The sequence below is a fragment of the Myotis lucifugus genome, unplaced genomic scaffold (genome assembly GCF_000147115.1).
Source record: "Myotis lucifugus unplaced genomic scaffold, Myoluc2.0 scaffold_3, whole genome shotgun sequence".
NCBI lineage: Eukaryota > Metazoa > Chordata > Mammalia > Chiroptera > Vespertilionidae > Myotis > Myotis lucifugus.
Window position 1 is genome coordinate 12,154,612 of NW_005871051.1, and position 14,502 is coordinate 12,169,113.

Below are 14,502 nucleotides of genomic sequence, written 5' to 3' on the forward strand. Positions count from 1 at the left end.
AAATTTTTGTCTCCATCAGGGAAAAGTCTCACCTAGAGAAGAAACACTGCATTCTTCACTCCTGCAAATCATGAGAAAAAGAAAGTTGAAGCCTAAAATCCCTGCTTTTCCAATGTTACCAGTAACTCACGGTGGAGCCTCAGCAACACATTTCCCTGTTACGCATCATCCTATCCCTCCTCTGTCTCTCCCTCCTCTGTCTCAGGGCGTCTGTGGTGGTTGGTGTAATAGTTGCAAAATACTTTGAGCCCTTCAGAAAGAAGGTGCAGGAGCGCAGCATGCTAGCTCATGAAATATTAAAAAATGTTATGCCAAGCATCTTTTAAAATTATACTTACTTTAAAAATTAATGCAAATATGCTGCTGAAATAGTTGGGTTTTTCTAATTGGGGGCTGTATTCTTTTAGCTACTCTTCATAAATGACTGTGTTAATTAAGCCACTGAAGCCACAAGTAGAGCAAGCCAGGCTGTAAAAGGTTAATGCTTAATTACTACACAGGAGATTGTGTACTGAAATGTACATTCAGGCCAATAGATGTGAAGGGAGGAGATGAACTCAGGTCTACCTAGGGAGTAAAAGAGTGTTTTTCTGTTTTGCCAATTCGTTACATATTTTGACTCCTAATGCAGAAATCAGTCCATCTACATATGTGGCCACTATCTGAGGAATTTACTTAAGATATTCTAAACAATTGAAACTATTCACTTATCTGGAGATAAACAGATTAAAACCCCAAGCCAAAGGGAATTTACTTTTCCTGGTCGTCAAAGCCACCCCAGCAATATCCTTGGAGCTTGAGAATAATAGGGACACCACCTACGCATTCAATTTGGTCAAAGAAAGAAGTCATTTGACAAGTTGATTGTAATACATGTGAGCTCTCATACATCTTATTATAACATGTATTGTGACATCATGTATGGAAGAAATACTGCATTTCTTAATTTTATGTAAATCACCTTCAATTTGACTTGGAACCACTCTTCCCCTAGAATGGCGGGAAGTTGAAGCTCAGTCATTCTTGGCTTCCTCCACTTCGCAGAGCAGTGCAAGTCTTAGGTGGGACCTAGGGCCTGGGGGGGCTCCATGGGCTCCAGTCATTGGTTTACACCAACTATTTCACATAGTGCTTTTGCTGCATGCACTCTGGAGAGTTTGGAACCCTTGCTTCTTGGGCCTTGCTCCTTCCGTGGAGTAGCTGCCAAAGAGCAGAGTGAGGGCACAGGGCCTTGCTGCCCACAGCACTGAAAGGACACTCTCCATGTTTTCCTTAGTAGCTCTCCCTTCTGCTTTTTCAAAGATCATGGGCATAATTGTCCAACTGGTCTTAGGTTTTAAAACTCAAAACTATCAAGGTAAGTGTTTTTTTAGGCTTTTATGTTCTGCTTTGCCATGAATATTTCCTAAGACAAAAAAAAAAATACAATGACAGCCTTCTTAAAGAAGGAAGAGAGGGGGAAATGCTGAATGCAAAGCTTAATCCCCTCCCCCAAAAATGCTGCATGTATTTTTAAATATTGAATTACCAGTATATTGGTTTTAATAGCCCTGTATCATCTTAGGTTCATAGTCAAGTTCACGTTCAAATGAGGTGCAACATACATGTTATTTGTTAAATCTGTTCAGCAAAATGCATCATCCTTGAATGTTAGGCTCTGTCAGAGGTGTATAGAGGACTTAACAATTTTATCACAATGATGTAGAAAATTTGGAGAAGCTAAACAGGGACTGAAATCTCTAGTATAAACAAAATTCTGATTGCATTTTGTTTTTGCAGGCATCTCTTCAGAGGTCACAATTAAGAGCAAAATTAAAGCTTGGGAATCCAGTGGTTAAAGTATAAATCAATGTCTTTCTAATGATACAGCCAACTTTCTGAATATGAAGCATGATAACCATTCTTTTTCACACTAGAATGACATGCAAGGTTCCTGGTAATGTAGCCATAGGAACAAGGGAGAGGAGGTTTACCATCGATTTTATCATAGGAAATTGCCTTCCCTTTACGATCTCAGTGCTCATCTAAGCCCAAAGAATTACCACCACCACCACCCCCCCACTTCCTATGAAAACTATACACTCACACAACTACTTTTCCTCACACTTTCCTTCTTGCTTCCAAATAGGGGCTGTATTGTGACATCCGTCAGCTGGTCCAATTTATCAAAGAGGCTCATGGGAATGTCTTCAGGAGAGTGGCCCTCAGCGCTTTACTTGACAGTGCGGAGAAGTTGGCACCAGGGAAAAGGGTGGAGGAGAATGAACCAGAATCTAAGCCTGTAGGCAGCAAAAGGTTGGAAGCTTGAGCTCTCTGAATATAAGTGTTTGCCTGTGTCTGTAGAATATAATCTTCTATTGCATGTCCATGTGGTTCCGAACACCGTGTGTAACTCCAGTGCAGAGTTACTTTTGCATAAATGGAATCATGGATGGTGGTCCAGCTGCAGCTTAGAAAAGGAATGAGTTTACCATCAAATAAGTCCTGTCTCTGTATGAAGCAGAGCTCAGTTGATCCCAAACTTCCATGCACTTAAACTGCCCTTCATAGCTCTTACTTACGTATTTAATCTGTGTTTTGTTTCTTCTATAGAGAATAAAAATTTTTGTTCAGGAAGAAAAAGCAATTACTGCTACCAGTAAATGATATTTTTAACACATCAAAAGATGAATTGCTAAACAGAACTCTGCTGTTTTTATTTCGAATAAACATACATTTATTGTATGCCTATTTTATGAAAAATGCCACTTACAAAGATGAAAAGAAAATCCTAAACTTAAAATCCTGCCTGCAGTTAATGATTCTGTTAGCAATAGTGGAATTCTTGGGCAATAGGTAGCTGGGTCATGAGTCAAATGGTAAGGTATAAATTCCATACCAACATAGATTCTGTTGACATGGGGTTTGCAAGCCATATAGTTGTCTAGAGTGGAGTGTTGTGAACTATACGAGATACTGAGAAGTGGTGTCCTGCTCTGTTGTGATTGGTGGAATGCACCATTTGCTTAGGTCAGAGGCAGGAAGCGTTGTGGATAAAGGCCAAGTGTCCTCTGCACCTGAGGAATGTCGCAGCTTCATATCTGGTCGACCCTCGCAGACTCCAGAGCAGTAAGTAGCATTGGTTTTGTGTCCAATGTAGTGGGCTGAGCACTTCCCAATGGAAGAAATTTTATTTTCCAAACTGCTGTTTGTTGATGTTGTTGTTGTTGTTTTAAACTTTGCCTTGCTTCTGCCCTTTACTTTTCATTCCCAAAGCCATTCATCTCTACAGAATCAAATCATAAATAATCAACCTCGTGCCTATAGGAAGCCTCTGATATTAGTTTATCTCTACTTTTCATAATGGCAAAATCAAAAGCATCTTGAAATTAGTGTCCCCAGAAAATGTGAAGATTACTGTAGATATTAGATAAACAGCCTAGGCTCATTTGCATTAATTCTTTTGATTTTTTTAAATCCTCATCTAAGGACAGTTTCATTGCTTTTTAGAGAGAGGGGGAGGGAGGGAGGGAGGGAGAGAGAGAGAGAGAGAGAGAGAGAGAGAGAGAGAGAGAGAAGAGGGAGAGAGATGTAAGAGAGAAACAGATTGGCTGCCTCCCCCATGTTCCCCAACCAGGGCTGGGGATCGAATACCACAACCCAAGCATGTGCCCTGACCAGGAATCAAACCCATGACCTTTCTGTATGGGACAATGCTCCCACCAACTGAGCCACACTGGCCAGGGCACATTAATTCTTCTTTTGAGGACTGCTTGCACAAGTGGCATAATCAATATTTAAAATGTGTACATCCTTTTAAGTACATCATTTTACTTCCCAGAACCCTGATTTACTATTAAATAATCATCCTTCCAGAAATTCTGCAGGTAGTGGAGCTTTTATGGTATCCTCTCTCCATAGTCAAGAATATTAGTCATCAAATGGGACCTTGGTAATAATCTACTGCAAGCAAACAAAACCTTTAAAGGATAAAAAGCCCTCACAGTTGGGATAGCCCTTGAAAAATCTTAGAGACTGCCCTAAATGGGTAGAGAAACGTGAGAAGTAAATTAACTCTATAGGCCCAGGGACCATGTGCGTTTTTGCCTGCCAGGATAGCCCCAATGCCTAGATGGTGTTTGGCACATAGTAGGCACTTAATATGTATTTGAATGAATAAATGACAATCAATCAATGAAAAGATAAACTTGACAGATTACCCTTAAACCTTTGTTTTCTTTAACTTTTTCAAAATTGAGGTTTAGTTTTTTCTTTAAGGAAGTCTTCAAGGAAATGGTAAAAATCCATATGTAAGCTCTAGGAAAAAAGAAAAATTAATGTGAAAAGCAAAGTTCTATAGCTGAATAGCCACAAGACTAGTTAAAAATCCTTATACACAGAATCTGTCTGAAAAAGCAGGACTTTTTTCCAAAATCATTCTAGCAATTATTGAGCTAATCTGATAAGAATTATCTAATAGTAAATCGAATTAAGAAATAAAACCATTTATCTTCCTAGGTAATTTAGTTTTGTAGACTGCAAAATATTCTCTTTCTTCAGTATTCTGTAAACCCCACCTGATTTCTCAGCATTTAGCTCCTCTCTTCTTTCCCCTTGAATGAAGATACATGTTTTACTAGGCCTCTACATAAAAATTTCCACTTGAGGGGATGTCATAGAATGTCAGATATAGACCTTTTCCCTGACCTGAGTTGGCCCAGGAGATGGGCATGCCAAATGTCTTCTGTTTAGCATTGGAGAAAGATGGGTAGATGGATGAGTCTGGCTCCTCCTTTATCTTCTCCTTCTTTCTCCTCCCTTCCCCTCCCCTTCTTACCTTTTCTTCTCCTTCTCCCTCCTTAAATAAGTCACTTTAATGGAATAATATAAAAAGCAGTTTTATATGCTCTTTTCTCTGAAACTACTTACTGATACACACTCATTGAACAAAGCTGATGTAGCATTTATTGAGAAAGCTGATAAATTACAGCCTCCATGAATGTTTTCCCACCCAGATCATGTAGTCATGTATTGCACATTCCCCAAAGGTAAGAAATGCTTCAGGCACTGTGATCATTTTATAAAAATAACTGAGAAGTCAAGTTCAAAAACATTGATTTGATACCATATTTGATAAACAGATTTCCCTGGTTTAAAATAAGAATAAAATTCATACCATATTTGATAAACAGATTTCCCTGGTTTAAAATAAGAATAAAAGGTATTTAGTTCTCTGATGAGATTTTGAATGACAAAATATGGATCCCCATTAAATATCTCTAGAAAATCATTGCTTTACACAGTATTATCAAGTTTGGGGTAGATTCCAAATTTAACTCCAAAGCTTTTAAGCCTCAAATCCCATGAACAAATTTTTATCATGTTACTAGGTATTTTCTATAACCTTCTCTTTCCAAATTACTAAAGTCATATATGTTGTTCAAATTGATGAATGTGGAAAACACAGAAAAGCATAGAGAAAAATAGTTTTGAAACCAGAATGCCATCAACTGGAGACAATTAATGTAAACTTTTGGTATTTTTTTTGGGTACATTTTTTAGCATATATACACATAAGCTCATACTCAGACACATGCGTACATGTGTACTTTTTAAATTATTATTAACCTGGTCTTATCCTGTCTAATTTATTTGATCATTGTTTTTTAACTTTTCACTATATCTTCAACATTTTCCATATCAATAATTTTCTAAAATCGGATTTTAATGTCTATGGAGCGTGTCATTATATGGAAGTCCCATAATTTATTTTAACTGTATCCCTAGAGTTGAACATTTAGATTGTTTTCAGTTTTCAGTGTTGATCAATAATACCTCAGTGAGCATTTGACCCATTTGTATGTTAGCATGTTGTCCCATCATTTCCTTGTGATAACTTCCTGGAAGTTGAATTTTTCAATCATGGGTGTAGATATAGGGTTTGGATAACCAAATTACCTTCCAGAAAGGTTTAATCATTGTAAGGCATTGCTCGCAGTATGATAGTAACCATTGCTTTCCTTTTTACCCCCATAATGTTTGCCAACTTGATGAGTGAAAATGGGGACCTCATTTTAACAATCTTCTTTTAAAATTCCTAGTGAGATTAAAGTCTGCATAAAATTGGCCTCTTATCTCTTTTCTCTTGTGAAATGCCCTACTCAAAAATCTCTTTGAAGGTGTTCCCATTTGTTTTACTGTATAGGACTAATATTTTTACTTTAAAAAAAAATTGATTTTAGAGAGAAGAAGGTAGAGGGAGAGAGGTATAAAAACATCAGTGATGAGAGAGAATCATTGAAGGGCCCTGACCAGGAATCAAACCATGACCTCCTGGTTCATGGGTTGATGCTCAACCACTGAACCACATCAGCTGCGGCAAATATTTTTACTTTTAAACCTTACTTAAGTTTCTTTGACTAAAGTAAGCCAAATAATTTGGCATTCTGAAAATAATTTAGTGAACAATTGTTGAATGATTCATCCCTTGGGTGTGGTGATTACATTTCATTTATTCAAGTACTTTTTGTGAGTTTTTTAATGTCAAGAATTATACTAAACTGGAGTGAGGGTGGGGAGTAAGATACAATTGTGCACATGCCTCAGGGAACTTCCAAAAGCAGTTAAATATTTACTGTCTCTGTAAGTGCTGCTGCTATTATGACTCACACCTGCAGATGAATACCTGCAATAAAATTTAGTCTTTTTATTAAGGTTGAAAAAAAGAGTCATTTCAATTTGACATCTGAGACATGACTGTTTTCAGGAAGAACTCAGAGAGTCAACCTTGGTCTTCCTCCTTCCACTCCCACTCTTTCCACATCCCAGCCCTTCAGAGATAAATCCTGCATGAGTTGCCTGTGTGCCATTGGCAGGGGGTTGAAAGAAATTTAGGAGAATTTCACAGTGTATCACATATTTAATTCTCGCCTCTGCTTGCTTTCAGCGATGAACAAATGCAAGGGGGCAACTTGGGGCGGAAGGATTTCTGGCGCAAGATGTTCAAATCCCAGAGTGCAGCAAGTGACACCAGCAGCCAGTCTGAGCAGGACACTTCGGAATGCACCACTGCCCACTCAGGGAACACCTCTGACCGACGCGCCCGCTCACGGTCCCGCAGAATTTCCCTTCGGAAGAAGCTGAAACTCCCCATAGGTAAAAGTATGTCTGTATTTATTTATGGATTCTCTTATTCCATGTCATGCCCGCAAACAAACTCATAATCAAAACAGAGCAATGCATGATAGGATGCAGAAAGGGAAAGCCTTCAAGTGAAAGGCCAAAACTGACTGCATTCATTCATTTACTCATTTTAAACACACACACACACACACACACACACACACACACACTTCTCAAACTCCTACTATGTGCTTCTACAGGGTGCAAACATTATGTTAGGCATCAGGTATTAAATGGTAAGCAAAATTACACAGTGCCCCATTTTGCAGAACTTGCAGTCTAGCAGGGGTGACAGATAATCATGTAACTGAGTATAGTGGCAAACTATGGATTTTATAAAGGAAATATACACAAGGCATCAAATGCATGCAACAATAAGACCTGGCCTTAAAGGGAGAAGGGACAGGAATCACAGAAGATTTCTTAGAGGAAGATCTTTTTTTTCTTTTTCTTTAAAAACAAATATATATATATATGTAAAGGGTGTCCCAAAATTCATGCAAGAAGTAATTTTGATAGAAAACACAGGTTTATAATTAAAAATTGTAAATTTTTTATTGATTCATAAAGTGTATAGTATAGGGTTATGTATGGAATAGCATGTTGGGTAAATGGCCTCCACGGCTTTGCTGGCACATACACACTCTTTTGTTATTGCCTGAGCAGCCGCATTTTCGAAGAATGGTCCGATGATGCCTCCAGCCCAAAATCCTCACCAAACAGTGACATGTTGTGGATGCATTTGTTTCTCAACAATCACTCATGGATTTTCTGAACCCCAAATGCGACAATATTGTCGATTAACCAAGCCATCAAGATGAAAATGAGCCTCATCGAAATTCAGCCACATTTATGCAAAACGGTCATTGAAAATTTCAATAAAAGATTGTGTATGTGCCAGCAAAGCCGTGGAGGCCATTTACCTGATATGCTATTCCATACATAACCCTATACTATATACTTTATGAATCAATAAAAAATTTACAATTTTTAATTATAAACCTGTGTTTTCTATCAAAATTATTTCTTGCATGGATTTTGGGACACCCTTTATATATATATATATATATATATATATATATATATATATATATATATATGATATTTTTTATTGATTTCAGAGAGGAAGGGATAGGGAGAGAGAGAGAGATAGAAACATCGATGTTGAGAGAGAATCATTGATCAGCTGCCTCCTGCACAGCCCCCACTGGGGATGGAGCTCACAGCCTGGGCATGTGCCCTTGACCAGAATCGAACCCGGGATCCCTCAGTCTGCAAGCCAACGCTCTATCTACTGAGCAAAACTAGCTAGGGCTGGAGGAAGATCTTAAGGGAAGGAGGAAGGAGAGCACTCTAGGTGGTAGCCATAAAATATGCAAAAATATTAGGAGGGAGAGAAATCGAAGAGCTGAGCCTAGGAGAAGAGGGGCTGCATGACTATGGTAGAGTGACAGGGGCCAGAGCATGCAGGCCAGTATGGCTCTCTACCCTAAACCCTCCATAGCCCAGGTGGGATGTTGAAGAGTAGTAACATGAGCAGGTAAACTTTTTCTAAAAGATCACAGCATGGAAAGCAGATTGGAGGGAACCCGAGTGGATAAGAGAGAGCGTGGCCCAGGTATGAGGAATGGGAGCTTGGACTGGGTATTGACCATGTAGACAGAGATAAGTGGTCAGGTTTGAGAAGTACTAAAAGGAAAATCAATGGGACTTACTGGAAGATATGAAAGTTGTCAAGGAGAATGGGATATATTATGGTTTAATTCACCTTGGAGGCTTAGGTTCTTTTAGTCCTGGTCTTACTTATTCATGTAATTTTATAGTCCAACTCTGACCATTTAGATTCAAAGCATGTACATTAAAAACAATTTCCTTTCACTTCTATTTATATCAAGCCATTCAACTTTCATTGCTTGTTGGGTACATGCTGGCATTTCTGTTTTAATCCATTTGGGAGAAAATGCTATAATGGTCTGATTTTTTTTTTTTAATTATTAAATAGGGAACTGGCTGAAGCGATCCTCCCTCTCAGGCCTGGCGGATGGTGTGGAGGACCTCCTGGACATCAGCTCTGTGGACCGCCTGTCTTTCATCAGGCAGAGCTCCAAGGTAAACAGGACATTACTTGTGTGGGAGGATGTTGGAGTCGCTGATGAAAAATGGTTAGGGCTGAGAAATGCTAAACACCTGGAGGGGCCAAAGAACATTGAAGAAACTCTCTTTAAGTTGAACAAATTTAGGAAACTTAGTTAGATGAGCAATGAAAACTAAGATCTCTTTAAAATATATATACATATATATATTTTAAATCCTCACCCAAGGATTTTTTCCATTGATTTTTAGAGAGAGTGGAAGAGAGAGGGAAAGACAGAGAGAAATATCAATGTAAGAGAAACACATAAATTGGTTGCACGAGCCCTGATCAGGGTCTGGGGCCGGGGAGGAGCCTGCAACCGAGATATGTGCCCTTGACCAGAATCAAACCCAGACTCTTCAGTACACAGGTTGACACTCTATCCACTGAGCCAAACCGGCTAGGGCTAAGATGTCTTAATAGTAGACATTATAAAGGAAAAGTGTGGCAAAATTTTTATATAAAATTGTAATGCAGATATAGGTGTATGTGTGTGTGTTACTTCCTAGCTGTATTAACTTTTAACACACATGTAAAATTCCTAATATCTCAAGTTTCTTTCCAAGAATACAGTAATTCTATAGTGATGCCTCTTACACACACACTCACACACACACTATTTATTCTTCTCCCACTACTTTTTGCATCAGCTGAACCGTTCTCCCTATTGAAAAAGATAAAGAAACTCAGGATGACTTTTCCCATTAAGTGCTTCTTCATAATACTGTTACGCAATGTAGTAGCATATGATTTGGAACAGGTAATAATTCCCAGGGAAATCCATTTCTTATAAGAGTTTTTCTTATGAATGATTCATAGCCCGACCACTGAAACTTTTAGCTTATGATCAGTTATATTTTTATAGAGAAATTATTTGCTTACATTCTTCCTTCTTTGAATCTTACTAAAACCAGTTTTCTTCTATCTCTTGTAAAAGTAATATTTTGAAATTATATAAAGAATATAGCAACATTATAAGACATTTAGAAGATATATTTATAATTCACGTTTCACATTCTTTATGCTAAAACATTGGCCAGGGATTTGAGAGTTTATGAAGCCCATAGCCTCCTTGCTTTCTTGGAAATTTTGATTACTGTTGGCTTAAGGGCAAGATTGAGAATACATCTTAATTCTTAGAAGAACCCATGTTATTGCAATTTAATTACAGTGTACTTTATAAACAAATTTATACTGGTTCTTCTATGGAGATTTGAAATCTCTATTCTGCTTTCTTTTTGGCCTGATTCTCAATTGTGGTGGTGTTATTTGTAAAGAATGAAGATGGCTTTCTGTTCCTGGTTTTCAGTTTGAATTTAATCAAAATTTAACTCTAGGAATACCTCAATTTTTTTTTACTAAATTATTTTCATAGTGTCTGATTATTTTACTTTCAATCTATGACCAGGATCTTTCTTCAAATTATAGTTACAAAGTATGACTAACCAGATGTGGAAGTCAGAAGTAACCTTCATATTCTAAGCATCTTATTTTTCAAGACAAGGGTTAGAATATACACAAAGAATTGAACTTAGTCATCTGGCTACTTTCCTTTTCTTCTCAGGTCAAATTTACCAGTGCAGTGAAGCTTTCTGAAGGCGGGCCTGGGAGTGGAATGGAAAATGGAAGAGATGAAGAGGAGAATTTCTTCAAGCGTCTCGGTAAGTGTTATGCAGCCTAAGAATTATATTCAGCCCAGCCTGCACGGTTCAGTGGTTGAGCATTGACCTATGAACCAGGAGGTCATGGTTAGATTCCCGGTCAGAGCATATGCCTAGGTTTCCGGCTCAATCCCTGGTGTGGGGCATGCAGGAGGCAGTCAGTAGATAATTCTCTCTCATCATTGGTGTTTCTATCTCTCTCTCCTTCTCCTTTCTTCTCTGAAATCGTAAGAAATGAAATATGGGAAATTTTGATAATTATATTTTAATTGTATTCTGAGCCATTTTTGTACTTATGGAAATTTTCAAACATAGACCAAAAAGTTACGAGAGTGGTCCAACAGATCCTAAATATCCATCACCCACTTGCAATAATAATTAAATTTTTTTCCATATTTGCTTCATCTATCTTTTATGTTTTTTAAATGTATTTTAAAACAAATCTCAGATACCATCCATACTTTTGCCTTTATGCTGAGGCAGCAGGCGGAGAGTGGGGCCACGGGTAGGAGGAATCAGGATATTCTTGACAGAAGAGGTGAGAAAACCATTTCTGGAAATCAGATCTGTGACTTCTCAGTGAGGACCGGGAGTTGGTAACATCATAAATGAATGTCATGAGCATAAATTAAATCAAACTCTAAATCAGTGGGGGGAAGTTTTAGGTGTTGGAAGTATATTTCAGAATCCTGAGGAGTGTGCGCCTGATTTTAAAAATGATATTCAACATAATAACCTTATATAAGAAATTTATATATATATATATTAGAAGCAGAAGAGTCATGAGATATTTAGGTTTTTAAAAAAGAATTTGGGGATAAAAATGATGCAAAACAATACTGTGTACTATTCTTTCCTTAATGTGTGATCCCTTAGACTTTCTGTATCATAATCAGTGGAATGTTTGTTAAAAATAAACATAGCCCTATGGAACCAAAGTCTCTAGCGATGGAACCTGATATTTTGAATTTTAATAAGCTCCAGACTGATTCTTATTTGTAGGCAATTTAAATACGGAAAACTAAGAGGGGAGGGATCAGTGGTCCCCAAACCTCTCACCACAGTGTGTGGTCAGGCTGGCTGCATCGTTGTCATCTGGGTGTCTGTACAAAGCACATTCTTACCCTCTGCTTCCAGAGATTTGGAAGCTCTGGATCAGATTCAGGAACTTCCTAGATAATTCTGATGCTCAGATGGGTTTGGAAATCCTGGAGTTAAATTGCCAACCTCTAAGGTCCTTTACGACTGACTGTAATAATCAGTGGTTCTTTGCAATCAACATATCAAAGTATTGCCCTTGATGTCAGTTTATGTAACATGTGTGAAATTGCACAGTGATTGAATCTTCCATAAAAATAGAAATGAGCTGTTGATTACAGGAAGAATTATTTTAAACATCCAAGAGTTCTCACAAGTATTAAAAAGGAGACCTGGTAGCAAAAAGTATTCAAAATTTTGCTCATGTAAAACCCGTAAAACCTCACATTTACATTTACGTATGCCATGTGCCACCAGACTCCCAAAAGTCAGGGTGTGTCCAAATAAACATTAAAATAAAGAGGAGGGGGGCGGAGTTAGGGAGAATGTCTTCAGGCCAATGCTACAGAAAACCCATTGTTGTCATTTTGAAGCTCTTTTAAATCTGTGATTCTTCACACTCTTTCTCCTTCATTCCTCCACCACAGGTTGCCATAGTTTTGACGACCATCTGTCTTCCAACCAAGATGGTGGAAAAAGTAAAAACGTGGTGAACCTTGGAGCAATCCGACAAGGCATGAAGCGCTTTCAATTTCTGTTGAACTGCTGTGAGCCGGGGACCATTCCTGATGCATCCATCCTGGCAGCTGCCCTGGATCTTGTAAGTTGTTGGAAGAATTTGCTCATCTGGTTCCCCATTCCTATGAATTCTGCTAATGGAGGACAGCATGACTCACTAACCCTGACCCCAACTGTGGGCTTATGTTTTGTTTTGTTTTGTTTCCTCAGCATCAGTGGCAAAAGGAGGAAGAGAGGTGGTAGTGAGGGAAGAAAAGAAAGGGGGGAAATCTTAATATGTTTTGGGAAATAGAATGTATAACATTATGATTAAAAGTATGTGAGGGCTTTTGGAATCAGACTGCCTGGGTTAAAATTGTGCTGGCATTTACTGGCTAAACCTCTGTAAAATAGAGTCAGAGTAATAATAATATTATAGCTATCTCCTAGGGCTGTTGTGAGGATTAAAGGAGTAATTAGATATAAAGCCCTTAATAAAGGGCTTTACTGAATTATAGTGACTGCTCAATAAAGTGGGTCATTATTATTGTTGCACTATTCTTAGTCTTATATCTGTCATGTATTAGTCCTTTAAACTATGAGTCTTGGTTTATCAACTTGTGGGAAAATATGAAGGAAGGATCAATTTAAATTAATTGCACAAAAGTGCATTGAACATAGTGTGGTCCCTATACATGTAAGGGATTAAAGAGTATAAAGTGGATCTTGTTTAGAAAGTGTTTTTGTCAGGTCAACTAGGCCCAGATGTGGGTTTTGAACTCAGCTTTTCAATTTCCTTTATTTATCTTCTGGTTTAATAAACTCTTCATATACTGCATAAATACTTGGAACAAAATACCAAGGAAACATCAAGAAATCTTTTCTTTTCAATTAAAAAGTAATAAAGTAGACTTTTATTTTTAAAAAACACACACACAACCTTAAGCTTGCCTATTAAAATGATCCATTTTCCAGGTTTACAACACATGAATAAGCGACCACTGGCCACTCATATTGTACTTGGAAAATCATCCAAGCCTTATATAATCATCCCAACATAATGTAATCCATGATATCTTTTCTGTGACATTTGCAACTTTTGTTCCCAAGATCCTTAGTGACTGCAAGGTATGTGGATTCACTTAAGCCTGGAATGCAAATACTGTTGTCATCACCAAAAATGATGACGTATCATTATACATGATTTTTCAGTCAGTTTCCCATTCCTAGGTATTGGCCTTTTACAAATATATTTGTGAACTCCAAAATGTTCAGTATATAATGATGTATGCTGTAGTGACTAAAATATAGAATCACAGTGTCCAGGGATGCTGAGCCTGGTGGCAGTTAGACAACCAAGATGCCTGCCTAAAGCTTGACATGGCAAGAAGCCAATCCCTTGTTTTGTAAGTGGGAGAGTGGTAACTAGCCCGTCACTCATTTGATTCATGCATGGTTCTTCTTAATCACATCTGGATCTATTCCACAAGAAACAGATTTAAATAAATAAATGTAACAGATTAATAAAAAAATATATAAACAATTGAATGTTTAAAAAACAGGTGGGTACATGAACAGCCAGTTCAGCAGAAAAACTAATAGCTAATAAGGTATGCCCCATTTTACTTAGAGTTAAGAAAGGCTCATTACAATGTTCATAAATTCCAATTTTTCAACTATCTGAGCTGCAATGATTAGAACGTGTTGACTTGGTATAAAATACCAGACACCACTACATGGAGTTGGTAGCAGTGGAATCAGCAGGATTTGATTGGGAACAGAAGGAAGTCT

The 14,502-nt window shown here is 37.8% G+C and overlaps 1 protein-coding gene across 1 annotated transcript in view; it reads left to right on the forward strand.

Annotated features, from left to right (window-relative positions):
• The window catches only part of UNC80 (unc-80 homolog, NALCN channel complex subunit), a 173,455-nt gene that overhangs the window by 50,533 nt on the left and 108,420 nt on the right, over positions 1-14,502 (forward strand). The window contains 7 exon segments of the mRNA XM_023763266.1: positions 995-1,050; positions 2,129-2,295; positions 3,010-3,108; positions 6,926-7,140; positions 9,164-9,270; positions 10,860-10,956; positions 12,642-12,814. Of these exon segments, the coding sequence (XP_023619034.1) occupies positions 995-1,050; positions 2,129-2,295; positions 3,010-3,108; positions 6,926-7,140; positions 9,164-9,270; positions 10,860-10,956; positions 12,642-12,814 (914 nt within the window).